Source organism: Hyaena hyaena, unplaced genomic scaffold (genome assembly GCF_003009895.1).
Source record: "Hyaena hyaena isolate Hyena2069 unplaced genomic scaffold, ASM300989v1 scaffold_45, whole genome shotgun sequence".
Classification (NCBI taxonomy): domain Eukaryota; kingdom Metazoa; phylum Chordata; class Mammalia; order Carnivora; family Hyaenidae; genus Hyaena; species Hyaena hyaena.
This window is the reverse complement of record NW_024080677.1, coordinates 2,990,087-3,010,894: the sequence shown is the minus strand read 5'-3', so window position 1 is coordinate 3,010,894 and position 20,808 is coordinate 2,990,087. Positions and strand designations below refer to the sequence as shown.

Sequence of the window (20,808 nt, the reverse complement as noted above, 5' to 3'; positions counted from 1 at the left end):
AATGAGATTACTGTTAAGCATAACAGGTTAATACAGTAGTTGAAATCCTCTGGGAGAGGCAAGTCCAAACCGTATACACACAGAAACCAAAACTGAGCAATGAGAGGCCATCCAAAATTAACACAGTTTCAGAGAATTTCCATCTGTGAATAAAATAAGCTGCAATAACGATTTCCTAAAATAACTCAGAGTAAAGGGGGATAGGGAAGGAATGTTATTTTGAAATAATAATAATCTAAGGTTTTCACGAACAATGGCTCTACCTGGCACAGTATATTTAAATTTAAATATGTTTTAGGGGCGCCTGGCTGGCTCAGTCGATGAAGCATCTGACTTTGGCTCAGGTCATGTTCTCACAGTTTGTGAGTTCAAGCCCCAAGTCATGTTCTGTGCTGAGAGCTCAGAGCCTGGAGTCTGCTTCTGATTCTGTGTCTCCCTGTCTCTCTGCCCCTCTCCTGCTCATGCTCTGTCTCTCAAAAATAAAATAAATGTTAAAAAATAATAATAATTAAAAATTAAAAAAATAAATTTAAGTATGCTTTATTTTGAACTTACTTTGATTTGATTTTAAATCCTAGATTATACTCTAGTGATGAGGAAGAATGTTTTTCTGGATCTAGCTTAACAGCTTAAAATAGATTTTATCATACAAAATACATCAAAGTTTAAGGTATAAACAAATATCTGATCCCACACAAGGCTTCCCAGTAGGTGATAGGAAACTGAACAATCTCCTTCGAGTGTCTTCACTCCCACACCATCCCCCCAAAAGTAAGCCATCTGACCCCACTGTCAGCTCCCTAGAGTAGAGTCTCAGTTCTTCATTGTGGCCTCTGACCCTCCGTACCCACAAGAACACCTGTCATGTTGTAAATGTAACAGGCTCTACAAGAGGGAAGGTCAAGAGACGTGCCCACTCAGCTGTACCAAAACGTTTACTCCCACAGGAGTGCAGGGCAGCCCAGACTCAGCTGAGTGAGCTCAAAAGATGGCACCAACAGATTACAAATTGTTTACAATGTACACAGCACTGCCCCAAGAAAACAGCCAGTTGGCAAGAAAATAGGAATGTAGCTATTCATAAATAAAATCTTTCATTTGCTTTTTTTTTTAATTTTTTTTTTCTAGGAGAGAGAGAGAGAGAGAGACAGCGTGAGCAGAGGAGGGTCAGAGAGAGAGGGAGATACAGACTCTGAAATAGGCTCCAGGCTCTGAGCTGGCAGTCAGCACAGAGCAGGGCTCGAACCCAGGAACCGCAAGATCATGACCTAAGCGAAAGTTGGACGCTTAACCGACTAAGCCACCCAGGCGCCCCTCATTTGCTTTTTAACAAGGTGAAGGAGGGAGTGCCTGAGCGGCTCAGTTGATTAAGCATCTGACACTTCGTTTCAGCTCAGGTCATGATCTCATGGTTCGTGCGTTCGAGCCCCACACTGGGCTCCTTGATGATGGTATGGAGCCTACTTGGGATTCTCTCTCTCTCTCCTTTCTCTCTCTCTCTCTCTGCCTGTCCCCTGCTCACATGCTGTCTCTGTCTAAATAAATAATCTTTTTAAAAAATTCCATTTAGTATTACTCAGCAATCAAAAAGAATGAAATCTTGCCATTTGCAACTACGTCGATGGAACTGGAGGCTATTATGCTAAGTGAAATTAGTCAGAGACAAGACAAATATCATATGACTTCACTCATATGAGGACTTTAAGATACAAAACAGATGAACATAAGGGAAGGGAAGCAAAAATTATAAAAAACAGGAAGGTGGGCAAACGTAAGAGACTTAAATATGGAGAACAAACAGAGGGTTGCTGGAGGGGTTGTAGGAGGGGGATGCGCTAAATGGGTGAGGGGCATCGAGGAACCTACTCCTGAAATCATTGTTGTACTATATATTAACTAATTTGGATGTAAATTAAAAAAATAAATTTAGGGGCACCTGGGTGGCTCAGTCGGTTAAGTGTCCAACTTTGGCTCAGGTCATGATCTCACATTTCGTGGGTTCAAGCCCCACATCGGGCTCTGTGCTGACAGGTAGCTCAGGGCCTGGAGCCTGTTTCGGATTTTGTATCTCCCTCTCTCTCTCTCTGACCCTCCCCTGCTCATGCTGTCTTTCTCTCCCTCTCAGAAATAAATAAAACATTAAAAAAATAAATTTTAAAAAATCCATTTGCTATTAGATGTCTTATTTTTATCTGTCTGTCAAAAGTCTATGTTAGACAAGCCCTTCGTACCTGAATATGCTGGTAGATGCAGTATCTTTGGATCAAATTTAATTGGTGGTTGTTTCATTATCTGTGGTTGAAACAAAACAAAACACAACCTTTTAAGATGTCTTTTCAGACAGATATCTGTCTTCTGACATAACTCCTATTATCAGGTTATAAATCAAAGAGGACAGTAAAGAACACTATAAAATTTGTCACCAAAAAGAAAAAGAATTCAACAGTGCCCTTTCAAATTAAAATATACAAACACCAATAATAGTTTATAAAAACAAGATCATCTGGGGGCAGCTGGCTGACTCAGTCAGTAGACCATGCGACTCTTATTCTCCGGATCATGAGTTCCAGCCCCACAATGAGGGCAGAGTTTACTTTAAATAGACAGACAGACAAAGCTTTGTAGAAAATGAAGCACTTTATCTTGGCTTACTCTTAAGCTAGTCAATCTCTAGGTTACAAATTTAGTCATTCAGGGGCACCTGGTGGCTGAGTCAGTTAAGTGTCCGACTCTGTTTCGGTTCAGGTCATGATCCCACAGTTTCGTGAGTTCGAGCCCCACTGTGAGTACAGAGCCTGCATGGACTTCCCTCTCCACCCCCAACCTCCCCCACCCCCGACTCATGCTATCTTGTTTTCTCTCAAAATAAATAAACTTTAAAGAAAAAGAAGAAGAAATTTAGTCATTCAGCAAATATTTATCGGGTACCTGTAATGGTGAGGCACTATGCTAAGTGCTAAGAGGGATACAAATATATATAAGACATGATCAGAAAGCATGGTCGGAGAGCTGGTACTCAGGTTGGGAAGATAAAACAAACGTGAAATGTCAAAACAAGAAAAAATACTCAACAATGCAAAATGGGCAGGACATAATTATAGACAGAACGTTTCACAGAAATTTTTTTAAAGTATTAGAGAATGCAACAAGCGCTTTAGGCTGACAAGGTTTATGAAAGAGCTGGAGGGAGGGCTGAGGTTTTCAAGAATAAGAACTTCATGGGTGAAATCAAGAACACACCATGCCAGGAAGATGTAAACAGCACGAATAGGAAAGTACACCCTTTTTTTTTTTTTTTTTTTTTTAAGAAACTGGAAAAACGGGTAGTTAGATCCATGAGTTTGGAACAGCCAGGGTACTTCCGCCCTGAGACTTTTAATTTAAAAATTCACCCATCGTTTCCATATCTAACAGCTCCAAAACCTCTCTATAGAGTGTTTTAAAAAGCTTTGCGGGTGCTTTTCTTGCCAGAAATGCAGAGCCTCCCACATACTCCTCATGAGAAACACTTAGAAAAACCCAGCTGGAGGGACAGCCTACAAAACACCTGACAAGCACTCTCAAATATCAAGGTCACGAAGGCCAAGCAAAGACTCAGAAATCACAAGGCCATGAAAGACCAGGACTGAAGGTAAGAGAAAAAGGCCCAACAGCAAAGTGGAACAAGAGACCCCGGGAGAGAAAAAGGGCATCAGTGGTACAAGTAGTAAAATTCAAGTAAATTCGGCAATTTAGTTAATAGCACTGTACCCATGTTAGGTCCCCGGCTTTGCTAACCACACTATGGTCCTGTAAGATGCTAGCATCAGGAGAAGTTGGGTAAAAAGTATACAGAACTCTATTTTTGAACCTTTTCTGTATATCTAAAATTGGAAGTTTAAAAACTAATTTCGACTAAGGCTTCCCCAAATCAGTTAAGTATGGTTATAAAAAGAAATAAACAGAAAGAACATTGTCAAAAGACATCACAAACTGTTCTTAGAAGGTCCACTGGGAAAATGACCCATTTCACATTAAATTTGGCATGATACAGAGTTACTCTGCCAAATACCTGAACTCATAAAAAGAATTAGCTCCATTATGAAAAATAGCTGGGTAATGTATATTAAATGTTGTCTATCTAGAAGATAAATATGCATCTAATAACTTTTTTTTTTTTTTTTGAGAGAGAGACAGACAGAGTGTTGGGGGGGAGGGGACAGAGAGAGAGGGAGACACAATCCAAAGCAGGCTCCAGGCTCTGAGTTGTCAGCAAAGAGCCCAAAACAGGGCTCAAAATCACAAACACTAAGATCATGGTCATGACCTGAGCCAAAGTCAGCCACTTAACCAACTGAGCCACCCAGGCACCCTCAGAACCCATTTGTTCTAAATTATACTAATGTTCCCCAGTGAAATGAGAGAACACAGTCATAAATTAAAATGGAAAAAGACATTTTAAAAAAAATTTTTTTAATGTTTTATTTATCTCTGAGAGAGAGAGAGAGACAACGAGAGAAGGGGAGGGTCAGAGAGAGGGGGAGACACAGAATCTGAAGCAGGCTCCAGGCTCTGAGCTAGCTACCCGCACAGAGACTGATGCAGGGCTAGAACCCACAAACCACGAGATCATGACCTGAGCCAAAGTCGGAGGCTTAACTGACTGAGCCACCCAGGCGCCCCGGAAAAAGACATTTTAAAAAGAAGACAAATAAAATACAGAATAGGTAATACAGAGGGACTGAGAAGTTAATTTTTTTTTGTCTTAAGAATACTCACCATCCCCTAGTAACACAGAGGTATATTGCAAGAGACGAGAAGCTACAAAATTCACGCTAGGTATGAAGTGCACTGTGAACCACACCACCCCAGCCCCCGGTGTCTCCCCACCCTCTGGCCCACGTCCTGAGCACCTGCTCATCTCTTTGGGACCCACCCACCCACCCCAGCGGGGAGAGCAGTGCTCACTCACATCTGCCTTCCTGACTCATCCACAACAACAGTGTTTCGTTCGAGAATGTATGGAGAGACAAAAGGAATGAGGACTGAGGTCTAGAAGCCCATGGACTGAGGGGAGGCAGCGCTGATGCAGAAGAGGAAGACATTCAGCACTCAGTGAAGGGACAAGTAATGCAGGAAGACGAGAGGGTCACACACAGGGTGGTCGTTAGAAATGCAGACGTGGCACGAATGAAATAAAAGACATGAGGAACAGCAAAGAAAAGAAAGCAAACAGTATTTGGGATGAAGGGATCACCAGGATTTCAGCCCTCCATGAAGCCTAAATAAAGCTCAGCCCTCAGCTGATATTTCCCCACCTTTGGGTTGTCAATAATTGGGGTGATGACAAGATCAGAGTCTGTGTAGATGAGCTCTCTCATGTGGGATTCCAGGTCCTGCTGACTCAGGTGTTCACGTGCGATCTGAAATAGGAACAAAAAGGAGGCTTTGTTTCTGTGATTACTGCCGAGAGTTTAAAAAGCGGGATAATAAGGGCCTAAGACATCCCTGGAAGGGTCACCTGTATCCGTGTCCCTCAGATTACTATTCAAAAACACTTTCAGAGGGGCACCCGGGTGGCTCAGTCTGTTAAGCGTCTGACTTCGGCTCAGATCAGGATCTCACGGTTTGTGGGTTTGAGCCCCGCATCGGGCTCTGTGCTGACTGCCAGCTCAGAGTCTGGGGCCTGTTTTGGATTCTGTGTCTCCCTCTCTCTCTGCCCCTCCCCTGCTCACGCTCTGTCTCTCTGTCTTTCAAAAATAAATAAATGTTAAAAAAAAAAAATTTTTTTTAAAACACTTTCAGAGGGGCCCCTGGGTGGCTCACTTGGTTAAGCATCTGACTTCAGCTCAGGTCATGAACTCATGGTTCATGAGTTCAAGCCCCACGTCAGGCTGTGTGCTGACAGCTCAGAGCCTGGAGCCTGCTTCAGATTCTGTGTCTCCCTCTCTCTCTGACCCCCCTCCCCACTCATGCAGTCTCTCAAAAATAAATAAACGTTAAAAAAAAAAAAATACTTTCAGAAACAGTCTTCTTTGAGCTTCATAAAAATCCTCAGTCCGGTGTATCATCCTTCTCATTGTTACAGGACGAAAAAAAAAAGCTCAGACACAGTAACCAATCTATTCACATTTACCACAAAGGCTAGTTAGGACCAGAAAAAAGATCTTCTATAGTTTAAGCTACAATAAGGCAAAATTGTTTTTCAATTACCAGCATTTTTTTTTAAAGCACTTGAACTTTTTTATTTTTTATTTTTTTACATTTATTTGTTATTGAGAGACAGAGAGGGAACATGAACGGGGTAGGGACAGAGAGAGAGAGAGGGAGACACAGAATCTGAAGCAGGCTCCAGGCTCTGAGCTGTCAGCACAGACCCCAACGCGGGGCCCAAACCCACGAACCATGAGATCATGACCCGAACTGAAGTCGGACGCTCAGTCGACTGAGCCACCCAGGCGCCCCAGCGGCATGGTTTTTAATCATTCATCCACTGAACACTCACCAATTTATTCTGCTTTACAGAATATTCAGTATGAAGTTAAAATTACAGCATAAAAGAATTTCAGGATCAAACACTACCTCACTACCTAAGCGTTAAACACCCCTATCTTCATAAAAGCTAAAGTAGCCTGGGGCGCTCAGTTGGTTAAGCATCCGACTTCGGCTCAGGTCATGATCTTACGTATCATGAGTTCAAGCCCCGCGTCAGGCTCTGTGCTGACAGCTCAGAGCCTGGAGCCTGCTTCAGATTCTGTGTCTCCCTCTCTCTCTCTGCCCCTCCCCTGCTCCCACTCCTGTCTATCTCTCTCAAAAATGAACATTAAAAAAAATTCTAGGTAATAATAAAACCTAAAGTAGAGTCAATACATAAAGTAACAAACCATATTTGAGATTTTTCTTTGTGTTCTATTTAAACATAACTCATTCCTAGTGCTATGCCATCTTGGGACTTCACATCAGACAAAAAAGGTATTTAAGTATTAAGAACTTTCACTGAAGCAGTTCTTCCTGCCCATGGATCCCATCCCCATACTTTAATAAAAAAAACCTTTTTGCACCAAAAAAAAAAAAAACTTCCGCTGAAACACTGACCAACAAATAGAGCAAAACAGAAAAAAAAGTGAAGTGAAAAATGAGTAAATTCTCCCAACTGAGGCAAGAGCATGAATAAAGGAATAATTAGCTAACAACCTTCCTAAAAACCAAGACCACCTCCCTCTGCAACTTAGAAAACAGACCTATAAAAATCCATGAAGAATAAAGAAGAGCTTTGTAAAACAATGAATTTAATGTTTAAAAGTACAGACATTTAATACAGAAAGACTTCAAAAAAGGCCAAAATGAATGAACTAAAAACTAATATGAGAATTAGTATGGTTGACCAATTAGAAATTTCTATGTAAAAATTAATTTCTTATATATACATGAAATGTATGCACAGTTAACAAATTCTAAAAATGAAATATGCACTCACAATAGCAAAAAATAAAATAGAATTCTCAGGAATAGAGTGATCAAACACTGCAATCTACTAAATGAAAAAAATTAAATTGTAAAATTATGTTCCCTTGTTTGAAAATGAACATGTATGTATAGACTCAGAAGTGGAGATACCAAAATATAACCAATGGTTACCCCGGATAATTAAATTACAAGTAGGTTTTCTTTGTCCTCTCAGACATTTTCCAAATTTTCTACAATTATAAAAATTTTGTACTTGAATAAAAGACAATCACTTTAAAATCATACAAGATAAACTCTCATACAACTTATATGACTGCTCAACTATTCTCAATAAAATGATTAAGTGCACTCCTCTACAATAACCATGGCCAGAAGAGAGTCAACAACTGTTACATTTCAAAATGCACTTTTGGGGGCACCTGGGTGGCTCAGTCGGTTAAGTTTCAGACTTCGGCTCAGGTCGTGATCTCACGGTTAGTGGGTTTGAGCCCTGCATCAGGCTCTGCGCTGACAGCTCAGAGCCTGGAGCCTGTTTCGGATTCTGTGTCTCCCTCTCTCTATGACCCTCCCCTGCTCACTCTGTCTCTATCTCTGTCTCAAAAATAAATAAGACATTAAAAAAAATGATTTAAAAGAGTAGCTAGTTACTGTGCTACCAGCATGAATAAAGATACAGAGATCAACAGAACAGAGTCCAGAACTAAACCTCACCTTCAAAGTCAAGTGACAGTCCACAAGAATGCCAGGACAATGAACTGGGGAAAGAGAGTCTTTTCAACAAATGGTGCTGAGACAACTGGAAATGTCCATGCAACACAATGAAGCTGAACCATCTCCTCACGCTGTATACAAAAATTAACTCAAATGGATTTAAGACCTAAAGGTAAAAGCTAAGCATAGACATAAACCTTGGTGACCCTGGAGTAGGCAATGGCTTCTAAACTATGACACCATAAGTCTAAGCAACAACACACACACACACCCACACACACACAATTTGAGCTGTATCAAAATTAAAAAGTTCCGTGCTTCAGGGTGCCTGGATGGCTCAATTGAGCAGCTGACTCTTGATTTCACGTAAGATAATGATCCCACGGTTATCCCGCAGACTCCATGCTGAGTCGTGGAGCTTGCTTGGCATTCTCTCTCTCCCTCTGCCCCTCTCCCCGACTTGTGCTCCCTCTCAAGTAAAAAATAAATCCATAAAAACTAAAGCTTCTGTGCTTCAAAGGACACCACTGGAAAACACAATCCAGAGAATGGAAGATTTATAAATCGCACACCCAGAATATATAAAGAATTCCTTACAACTCAATAAATGAGCAAAGATTTGAAAAGGCACTCTTCCAAAGGAGATATACAAAAAGCCCATAAGCACATGAAAAGATGCTCAATATAATTAGTCATCAGAAATTCACATTAAAACAAGATCTATAATTCACACCTCCCAGTATGGCTCTAATGCAGCATTATCCACAATGGCCCAAAGATTGAATCAACCCTAGTGGCCAAAGAAGGATGAATGGATAAACACAGTGTGGTACCTACACACAATGAAATATCATTCAACCCTAAAAAGGAATGAAATTCTGACACATGATAGACCCTTAAGACATCATGCTAACTGTAATAAACCAGACACAAAAGGGCTAATTTTGTACGGTCCCACTTAAAGGAGATTATTAGGCAAATTCACAGAGGCAGAAAGTAGAACAGTGGCTACTATGGCTTGGAGGAAAAGGAGATGGGGAGCTATTGTTTAGTGGGTACAGAGTCTGAATTTGGGATGAAGAAAAAGTTCTGGAGATGGATAGTGGTGGCAGTGGCACAAAAATGGAAATGCCACAGAACTGTACACTTAAACATAGCTAGGTGGTAAATTTAATGCAACATGTATTTTACCCCAATTAGGAAAAACGACAGACAATAACTGGTTTTTGTCAGAGATGGGGTAAAAACCAAATCCTCACACACCACTGGTGAGAATGTAAAATGGCACAGCTGCCTTGCAAACTAGCATGGCAGTTCTTCGGAAGGTTCAACAGAGTGACCATGTAAGCCTACAGTTACACTCCTGCAGATGTAAAGAGAAATTCAACGCACACCCACTCAAAACCACGTACGCAAACATTCATAGCAGTGTTGTTCACAACGGCCAACAGGTGGAGACACAACGCAAATGTCCATCAAATGATGAATGGAGAAATGTGGTATGTACAACAGATTATTTGGCAATAAAAAGGAACAGAGTACCGATACACTATGTTATGTGAAAAGAGCCAGTTGCAAAAGATCACATATTGTGTTATTTCATTCATTTGCAATGTCAAGAATTGACGAATTTATCAGGAAAGAAAGATTAGTGGCTGCCTAGGATGAGAGGGAAGAGAAATGGAGGGGAAATGGGAGTGACTGCTAATAGGTATGGGGTTTCCTTGTGGGATGATGAGTGTTCTCAAACTGACTGTGGGGATGGCTACATGACTGAATATGAGCAAAGCCCCTGAACTGTACGCTTTAATTGGGTGAGTGAAATGGGATGTCAATCAGATCTTACTGAAGCTGTCATCAAAAAAATAACTATGGGGGCACCTGAGTGGCTCAGTCGGTTGAGCGTCCAACTTCAGCTCAGGTCGTGATCTCACAGTTCATGGGTTCAAGCCCCGCGTCGGGCTCTGTGATGACAGCTTAGAGCCTGGAGCCTGCTTCGGATTCTGTGTCTCCCTCTCTCTCTGACCCTCCCCTGCTCACCCTGTCTCTCTTGCTCTCTCTCTCTCTCTCAGAAATAAAAACATCAAAAATTTTTTTTAAAAAACTATGAATCAAATCTCTTGTCAGAGTACTTACCAGAAAAAACAGTGATAATCAAAGAAAATGTTTTAATTGCAAATTGTGTCATGATCACAGATTGGAGATCAACTCGCAACTTTTCTTCTGAGTCTCCATACCTTATGTAAAAAGATAAGAAAGACAGGAAAGAAAGGAAGGAAGGAAAGGCAAAGCAAAGCAAAGCAGGGAAAAAAGAAAAATCCCATCTCTGCTCACCTTGGTTGAAGGAGAAGCCTTCTGTGGTGAATTCTGAGTCATATCCTCAGCAGTACTTAGTCCAACTGCAGTGCTAGTTCTCGGAGTCGGGCGAGAACTGGAAAATACACATGGGTCAACATTACTCAGTGTTCTGAAACTCTATCCTGTTTACTATTATCTGGGAAAAAACACATGTCATGGAAAAAATGGTAGAATGTCAAGATTCTAGGTGATCTACATTGAAACTCTAATTTGTGTTTATACAACACCTTTTCTGTAAGTATCTTCAATTTCCTGACTAATTTATTATTTATTCACAGGCCCTACACTATATACAGTATTTTCTATTTTAATCAGAAACTTAGAACATTTTTGTAAGTAGGCTCCATGCCCAGCACACAGCCCAACAAAAGGCTTGGACTCATGGCTCCAAGATCAAGACCTGAGCAGAAATTAAGAGTCAGATGCCCTTGGGGCGCCTGGGGGGCTCAGTTGGACAAGAATCTGACTTTGGCTCAGGTCATGATCTCACGGTTTGTGGGTTTAAGCCCCACATCTCGTTCTGTGCTTACAGCTCGGAGTCTGGATCCTGCTTCAGATTCTGTGTCTCCCTTTCTCCCTCTCTCTGTCCCTCTCCTGCTCGTATTCTGTCTCTCTCTCTCAAAAATAAACATTAAAAAATTTTTTTAAAAAAGTGAGACATCCAACTGACTGAGCTACTCAGACACCCTTGATTTTATTATTTTTTAAATGTATGCTCCCATCAGCAGGATTAACATAATAATATACATCAGTCTACAAAGGGTGGAAAATATTTACAATTCTATTTCAGAAAATATTTGATACAGAAAATCATCTTAGTATCTACATAAGATAAAGAACAAGTTATAATCTGCATCTATATTTTACTGATTCCTCCTGTACTTAAAAATCCTGGTCAGGAGTGCCTGGGTGGCTCAGTTGGTTAAGCATCCAACTTCGGCTCAGGTCATGATCTCACAGTTCGTTGAGTTTGAGCCCCGCGTCAGGCTCTGTGCTGACAGCTCAGGACCTGGAGCTTGCTTCAGATTCTGTGTCTCCCTCTCTCTGCCACTCTCCTGTTCACACTCTGTGTTTGTCTCTCTCTAAAAAATAAACATTTAAAAATTTAAAAATGCTAGTCATACTCTGAGGGTCACCCCATTACTCCTGGATTTGGAGTTCTTCACTTATTAAGAAATCTTTCCACTGAGATCATTAGGGTCTTTTTTTTTTTTTTAATGTTTATTTATATTTGAGAGAGAGAGAAAAACAGAGTGTGAGCAGGGGAGGGGGCAGAGAGACAGAGACAGAATCTGAAGCAGGCTCTAGGCTCTGAGATATCAGCACAGGGCCCAATGCAGGGCTTGAACTCATGAACCCCAAGATCATGACCTGAACCAAAGTCAGACACTTAATCAACAAGCCATGCAGATGCCTCGATTAGGATCTTTCTTTTTTTTTCGTTTCAAATGTTTTATTTATTTCTGAGAGAGAGACAGCATGAGAAGGGGGGGGTGGTCAGAGAGAGAGGGAGACACAGAATCTGAAACAGGTTCTGAGCTAGCTGTCAGCACACAGCCCGACGTGGGGCCCGAACCCACAAACCGTGAGATCATGACCTGAGCCGAAGTCGGACGCCTAACCGACTAAGCCACTCAGTTGTCCCCATTAGGATCTTTCTTAATGAATTCCTTCAAACTCCCAAATATCAGGATCCTCATCTCTTTTGCTTACCTGGTTTTGTTCGTTCATAAACAAGTAGTTACTTAATTCACAAAATATGCCAAAGTTTTTAAAAAGCTGAATTAATATCTAGAATGTATATAGATAAAGTCAACATACTTTATATTTCAATAGGGTAAAACAAGTCAGGAAATTTTAGTTCACTGTTATAACCCCTTTGTCATTAAATAAAACTATTTGTATACAAGAACAAAACTATAAATAAAATATGACACTTAACATTTACATATTATTAAAATTTTAAATACATGGGTCTTAATTATATTAAAATACCATTCTGTTCCCAATAAAATTAGTTCAATGATTACATTATTAAATAATATTACTTAAGCCTCCATACAAAACAACATTTGACATGGCATGCCTAGGTAGCTCAATCGAGTAAGCGTCCAACTTAGGCTCAGGTCATGATCTCATGGTTTGTGACTTTGTCTCCCTCTTTCTCTGTCCCTCCTCTGCTCTCTACCTTGAAAATAAACATTTTTTTAAAAAACTTTTTTAAATTAAAAAATTTTAACAAAAAACACAACCTGTTCTTTCCTCAAAGTCTTTACCCTTAAGCTCAACTGCTAAAATTTCACATTCAATTGTATTTGAAGGGCAAGTTAAAAAATGAGGAGGTTTTAACCCTTATAAATAGGAAACACGGGTGGTTTGCTTAAAAGCTTTTATTTTTTATTTTTTTTAATGTTTATTATTTTTGAGAAACAGAGAGAGAGCATGAGCAGGGGAGGAACAGAGAGAGTGGCAGACACAGAATCCGAAACAGGCTCCAGGCCCTGAACTGTCAGCACAGAGCCCGACATGAGGCTCGAACCCTCAAACTGGGAGATCATGACCTGAATGGAAGGTGGACGCTTAACCGACTGAGCCACTCAGGTGCCCCTGGTTTGGTTAAAAACTTTTAAAAATGCACAGCCAAGTCGACATTCCATGGGCCAGCACCTGACTCGAACTTCAAAAGCAGAGTGGTACAGGAATTTGGCATTCACATCCCCGCCCTTCATCTCTGTGGAACACGGTCTGCCAGGACAACAGGTGCTTTGAGAAGCCCTGCCTGCGGTCACGCACGCATTGCTTACTGCTCTGGATCTCACATACCTCAGAAGAAACATGGACTCATTCGGTTGACTGCCAACAGTACTTTTAGGCCGCAACTCAGCTGGATTTTCTGTGGCAGGAAAGAAAAAAACATTTGATGTAAAGGAACCAAAAATATCACGAGCAGGATATGATGCAGGCAGAAATTTAAAAAGAATGATAAAAACTAGAAATTCTCAGAAACAGCATCCTCAGCGGCATGAACGTGCTCCAGCGACAGCTCACCTAGTCTGAAAGAGTGACTTAGTCGCTGACTGCTCTTCTCCCCCTTGGCTTGACCACTCTGAGACTTCAAAACCTCCTTGGAATCTTGGGTCCCAGAATGCCGCAACACTTTTCTGCTGTTCAACAGGAGAAAGCCAACACAATCAAACCTAGTTTGGAGCTTTCTATAGCATTCTGTGTAGAACAAGAGGTTGGAAAAGTTCGTTAAATTACACATAACGCTTGGCGAAGCCGTGGAGTTAGGTGAGACTTGTCACCGAGTAGCTCAAGTGAGCACTTACTATGCATGAGGCTTTGTACTGACTGTGTCCAAACACCTTATCCCTGAGAAAAATAAATAGCAATAAATTGGGCAAGTGAACCAGAACTCAAAGTCCCAGTAAACCGGCAGTGAGCATCCCTCTTCTTTCTCCCCTCCCAGGACTGCCTGACCTGGACTCCAACGCACGAGTACAGAGCCCCTAAGAGAGGCCTTCTATTTCTGCTCTAAGAAACAGGAAAGGGGACTCCGAAGGGTCAGAATAGAGGAAATGCCACGGTTTACTTTTTTTCTGTTTCCACTGTATGCTGTCCCCCCACCAGGTAACCTAGAGCAGTGAGCTGTCAACAGCCGCTCGTAGCCAGTGGCTCAGACTGAAGGAGGGCATCTTCTTGAGCCAGAGAGCTAGGATCGGAAGAACAGGAGGCAAATCCCTGCTACTGTGCCCTTTTCTCTCCTCTCTCGCTGTCCTCCTGCCACTGAGCCCCAAACACATCCGGCAAGAACTAGAAACTGTAATACACCATGACTAAGCGGGTCTTATCATGGGACTGCCAAGGCTGGCTCGCTCTTTGAAAACCAGAGTCTGAAGAAGAAAAACCACATGATCTTCAACTGATACAAGAAGGCGTTTGACAAAATTCAACAATCATTCGAACTGGAGAGCAGCTATGCAAACCTCCAGCTCATCGTACTTAACGGCAAAGGCTGATTGCTTTCATCCTAAAGGCAGAAACCAGGCAAAGACGTTCACTTTCACCACTCCTGATCTGATGTCTTACTGAAAAAGTCCTAGCAAGGACAATTAGGCAAGAAGAGAAACCATGCGCATACAGATTAACAAGGAAGACGGCAAACTGAGGTCAGAGGTCTCCTGGGCCTTGCGGACACTGGGAACCAAGATGAGAGCCCCGCTTTCTGTTAGTCCCCACAGAGTGTAACATCACGGTGGGATCATGGTTGAATCTCACTGGATCAAAGAAACCCAAGTTTGAGAGAGACTTTAAATAGAATTCAGACTTCTGTATCCAATACACTGAATTTGCCAAGACGAAACTCAAGAATCATACAACCATTCACCACTGAATAAGTTGAAGGGGGAGAGTCAATTATTGGGCCTTTATTTGACTACTCTTCACCTTGTTCTATTTTTTTTATGTCTTTATTTTATTTTGAGAGACAGAGAGCAAGCAGGTGAGGGGAAGAAAGGGAGACACAGAATCTGAAGCAGGCTCCAGGCTCTGAGCCGTCAGCACAGAGCCCGACGCGAGACTCAAGCCCATGGACTGTGAGATCATGAACTGAGCCAAAGTCAGACACTTAACTGACTGAGCCACCCAGGTACCCCTCTTCACTTTGTTCTTAATACCATCATTTTTCAAAGTGTCCGGGGCTAAGAAGATTTTATAATAACAATGCAGTATATTAGTCAGATCAGACAGGATTAGACAGGATCAGACTAGGTTATGCTGTGGTAACATACAACCCATAGATTCCTGTGGCTTAGAATCTCCTAACTCCAGGGTCGCCTGGGTGGCTCAGTCGGTTAGGCATCCAACTTCGGCTCAGGTCATGATCTCATGGTTTGTGGGTTTGAGCCCCGTGTCAGGCTCTGTGCTGACAGCTCAGAGCCTGGAGCCTGTTTCACATTCTGTGTCTCCCTCTCTCCCTGACTCTCCCCTGCTCACGCTGTCTCTCTTTCTCAGAAAGAAATAAAAAACATTAAAAAAATTTTTTTTAAAGAATCTCCTAACTATGCCGCTCTCAGGCACACGGCCACTGAAGGCTGGCTTATCACAGTCACTAAAGACCCAGCCTGACAGCAACTCCATTTGGACATTTTCTTCCCAATTAGCTCATCAGGAGGAAGAGGTGTGGCCAATCTCTTACTGGCTCTTCAGGTGTCTATGGAGAATGAACACACATCACTTCTGCTCACCTTTCATTAACCAAACCAAGTAACATGACCACACTCAACTTGAAAGGGGGTAAGGAGATCCCACCATGTGCTTGCAAGGTGAGAAGTGAGTTATATTTGCTGAACAGAACTCATGACTACCATACTCAGTCACTGACTGGAGAATAAACAACTGATCAGAAAAATGAGCAAAATTAAGAACACAGAAGGTCACGACTAAAGCCATACTTAAACAAATGCTTGATTTTCTCCTATATGAAAGCAGACAAATTCACGTTGTCGATGCTGCATTATTACAACAGTAATCACTGTGATGATCATCTGATAGCCACGTCCCCCCACAAAGACAAGCCTACACGCTACCTGAAGGCGGAATTCTCAGTGCTCGATTCATGGTCTCTCCTAGCAAAGGCATCCTTCCAAAATGAGTGCTGCAGTAGGCCTGCCCAAGTTAATCTGTACAAAACATAAATGTTAAAACTCTCTCTTAACAGGATTTACCACGCATAATTCCCAAGTCACATCCCAATTACGTATATCAGATTTTATAATTTATAAATTTCTCTATTCAAATGTACCTCTGCAATTCTTTCATACTTTACTTGCATCGCAGTATACAATTAACCTCTTAGCAACACCCTAAAAAATAATTCAGAACCCTTAAATGGTACAGAATGAGTCTAAAAACTAAATATTAGAGGGGTGCCCGGGTGGCTCTGTCGGTTAAATGTCCGACTTCAGCTCAGGTCATGATCTCGCGGTTCATGGGTTCGAGCCCCGCATCGGGCTCCGTGCTTACAGCTCAGAGTCTGGAGCCTGTTTCAGATTCTGTGCCTCCCTCTCTCTCTGACCCTCCCCTGCTCACGCTGCCTCTCTCTGTTTCTCTCTCTCTCTCTCTCTCAGAAATAAATAAAACATTAAAAAAAAAACTATTAGAAGTCTCAGGGTTCATATTGCATGCAGCCTGATGAAAACATTTTCAGTTCTCCAAATAGTCTATGAAGAGGGCCTATAATTAGCTTAAAATTTTATTTATTATTATTTTTTTAATTTTTTTTTTTTTTTTAGTGTGAGAGCATGAGCAAGGGGGAGAGACAGAGAGGGAAACAGAAGATCCAAAGAGGGCTCTGCACTGACAGCAGCAAGCCCAATGCAGAGCTCAAACTCACAAACCACGAGGTCATGATCCAAGCCAAAGTCGGACACTCAACCAGCTGAGCACCCAGGTGCCCCTTTAGCTTAAAATTTTAAAGTAAATATATCATTATCAATCTATAATTCTATAATCCTTTATTCTACATACCCTACCTGCTTCATGACTTTCACTTTTGGGACTTCACTTTTAAAATTTCACTTAGAAATAAGAAAATCAACCTCATGATTTTACAGTCATACGTCCATGTAGGAATCAAATGTTATCCAGCTCTTTGCCCACGTTAAAATGACTTGAGGCTGAGGTGGCTTAGTCAGTTGGGCATCTGACTGCTGACTTCAGCTCAGGTCATGATCGCAGGGTCGTGGGGTAAGGTTCCACAATGAGCACGGGGCCTGCTAGGGATTCTCTTTCTCTCAGCTCCACCCCTGCCTCTGCCCTTTCCCCCCCACTCGTGCACCCTAAAATAAAATTGTTAAAAATAAAGACTTTAGGCTGAACCGAAAAGCCAGACTCACTTACAAAGCATAAATTTTTACTACTAATAGAGTATGCTCTGGTTATAATCATCAGGCACAGAATGGCTAAGCCTGACTAAAATTTCAATACAAAAAAGAAAACTTGACTCTTCAAAATGTCTCTATTGGAACAAAAACTACTCTGATCAAAATCAAAACATGATTAATAAAGAGAAGGAATCTGTCATCACATATAGTATCTTTTTTTTTTTTTTTTTACAAAGAGCTCTTAAAAAACACTAACAGAGAAATAAAAATTGCCAATAAAGTGAAATTTCTTTCTTGTCACCTTAGCAAAATGTGTAAGGTCAATAATCTAGTGTAGGTAACACTGGGAGGGAAGGGGTTGTCTAGTGGTGTTACACCAGCGCACATTCCAAGAATGTAGCAAATGCACCCAACTATTTCACATTCTTAGCCTCTGGCCACCAACTCCACTTTCAGAAACCTCTTAATGGTAACTGCCTAAAGGAACAACAAATACACAAAAGGGTATTTACTGTAGCAGCATATGTAATATTCTAAATCAAGAAATCCTCCAGGGGCACTTGGGTGGCTCAGTCAGTTAAGCATCCAACTCTTGATTTCAGCTCAGGTCATGATCTCAGAGTTTGTGAGTTCAAGCCCCTCATCAGGCTCTGCACTGACAATGTGGAGCATGCTTGAGATTCTGACTTTTCCGCTCTCTGCCCCTCCCCTGCTCACTCACATGCTTGCTCGCTCGCGCGCGCTCTCTCTCTCTCAAAAATAAACAGATGTTCAAAAAAAAAGAAAAAGAAATACTCTAGGGTGGCCTGGATGGCTCACTCACTCACTCAGCTAAGCTTCTGACTCCTGGATTTGGGCTCAGGTCATGACCTCATGGTTCTTGAGTTTGAGCCCCATGATGGGCTCTCCACTCACACCACAGAGCCTGCTTGGGATTCTCTCTCCTCCCTCTGCCCCTTCCCTGTTTGTGCTTCTGTGCTATCTCTCAAAAAAAAAAAAAAAAAAAAGGGAGGGAGGCAGAGGTGGACATATAAAGAGAACTAGGTTATAGAGTGGTATCATTTATACAAACATGTATACAATATAAGGATATACATATGTAGAAATGTGGATACACCATCCTAAATCAAGTAGATTTGTATCCATCAAAAGGTATCTGGAAGACCATAGCAAAATACCACTAATCCTAACAGTATTCCATTGTAAGCACAAAGGGAATTAGCACTTCCTTCTGCCATTTTTTTCCACATTTAATGAAGATAGAGAATGGGTTATTTTATATGCTACATGAAATTTAGTCTTCATTTTACACCCTGATGCAGAAACCCCAAACACTTGCCTAAACCCCCCTCCCCAGATACACAGTGGCAGAATCTGACCTAGAAACCAGCTGCTCTTGTCTGCCAACCCAGGGAGACCCCTTCCGGACTCCTGACCTCCCTTCCACAATCCTATGCCACAGTGCTTTCTAATTTTCTGCCATTACTGCAACCCAGAAAATTCACACTGTGCTTGTGAGCCTCTCACTTGATGCTCTCATTGTGACAGGATTATCATAAAAACACATCTTACTAAAATACCACTCAGCAGTTATTACATTAATGATCTTGACAGTGTCATCCCTAGTTCATTAGTGTAAGGCGGGATTTAGCCTGAAATCCACAATGAAAAACAATGCCCTTCCTGGACTTAAAAGTTACAAGAAAATTTGTCAACCAATTAGACAACTGTTTAATACACTAAAGGAGAAGTGGACTTTACAATTTCCTCATGATTAAAAATCCCTGCAAACAAAGATGGACAAACCAGACTCTTAACTATAGAAAACAAGCTGATGCTTACCAGAGGGGAGCCAGGTTAAACAGGTGATGGGATTAAGGATCGCACCTGTCGTGATGAGCACCAGGCAGTGTATGGAAGTGCTGAATCACTAAACTGTACACTTAAAATTAACATTACACATTGTTAACTGAAATTAATTTTTTTTAACTTTTTTTAATGTTTATTTATTTTTGAGAGAGATAGAGAACACAAGCAGGGGAGGAGCAGAGAGGGAGACACAGAATCCAAAGCAGGCTCCAGATGCTGAGCTGTCAGCACAGAGCCCAAGACAGGGTCGAAACCACAAACCACGAGATCGTGATCTGAGCCGAAGTCAGATGCTTAACTAACTGAGCCACCCAGGTGCCCATAAATTTTTTTATTTTTTCAGACAGAGCCAGAGCACAAGTGGGAGTAACGGACAGAGGGGGAAGGAAATGGGGATGGAAACAGAGAGGGAGAGAGAATTCCAAACAGGCTCCATGCTCAGCACAGAGCTTGACACGGGGCTCAATCCCATGACCCCAGGATCATGACCCAAGCCAAAATGAAGAGTTGGACACTCAATCGACTAAGCCACCCAGGCACCCCTAAAATAAAAACTTTTTAAAAAACCCTACAAATAGAAAACACTTTTAACGTAAACTCAGATTTCTTTTTTTTAAAAAGTAATTTAAATAGTTCTGTGTATATTAAGAACAATACTATTTTACAAGTACATGAAAGGAGAAAAAAATTTCCTCATTCGTATTAAAATACTATCCATACATACCTTTTCTGAGGATCTTTTTGAAGTAAACCATCAAGCAAATTAATAAAATCTGAAGAAGCTTTAGGAAGAGAAGAATCTATACACAAAATGAGGCCCAAAAAGAAAAAAAAAGTGGTAAGTACATGAATATACACCCTACATAAACTTTAGAGTGATTGTATTTGAGCACACATTTTTAAGAGAACACTGAATCCATTATTAACAATTATATCCTCCGTTTAATGGAGGTGAGGAATGGGCATAAGAATAAAAACAACATTTTTTCCTATACCATAAAAGACATGAATCTCAGAAACTAAACTTGGACTAACCTTGGCAATTTCTCTTTACTGAATAAGCCCGGTCAAGATGACCAGGCTTATCTTCATATCCTTGTCTTCAACTTTTAATTATGCCTCATTTTCTGAGGCCTTCTTATTTGACCAACTTGGCTTTATAATGTACAATGATAAGAATACTTACAATCCCTCTTTTTCTCCCCCTCTCTCCTTTAAAGATTTTTAACAGGAAAATAATGTCACAATATTATGATGCTGTCCAATTCCAGTAGTCTGTAGGTGTTAGTTCTTTTTAAATTAGACAGAATATACCAGAGTCAAATTATCAGTCTGTGGTTCAAGTGGCCATGAAGACAGTGGACAAAGACATCGAACAGAGGCTGTTACTGGGCACTATGACCACAGTCTGATGAAGGTCCCTAATTAAGGGTGGGCTACCAGATGTATCCTGGCCGGATCTTTGACACCTGTATTTTCAGATTTCTCTTCCCTGCCTAAAAGTCTTTAACTTAAAGGACAGAACAATAATCAGTACTTC

The 20,808-nt window shown here is 41.3% G+C and overlaps 1 protein-coding gene across 4 annotated transcripts in view; it reads right to left on the bottom strand.

Annotated features, from left to right (window-relative positions):
* ULK4 (unc-51 like kinase 4) overlaps window positions 1–20,808 on the bottom strand; it is a 567,394-nt gene that overhangs the window by 526,401 nt on the left and 20,185 nt on the right. For 3 of the 4 annotated variants that reach the window (XM_039230385.1, XM_039230386.1, XM_039230388.1), the window contains exons 8-14: window positions 19,993–20,068; window positions 16,104–16,196; window positions 13,564–13,679; window positions 13,339–13,408; window positions 10,492–10,588; window positions 5,298–5,402; window positions 2,232–2,292 (exon numbers count right to left, since the gene is read on the bottom strand). In XM_039230385.1, coding sequence (XP_039086316.1) covers window positions 2,232–2,292; window positions 5,298–5,402; window positions 10,492–10,588; window positions 13,339–13,408; window positions 13,564–13,679; window positions 16,104–16,196; window positions 19,993–20,068 — 618 coding nt within the window. The remainder of the gene's footprint in view (window positions 1–2,231; window positions 2,293–5,297; window positions 5,403–10,491; window positions 10,589–13,338; window positions 13,409–13,563; window positions 13,680–16,103; window positions 16,197–19,992; window positions 20,069–20,808) is intronic. The other variant, XM_039230387.1, reaches the window with a different exon arrangement.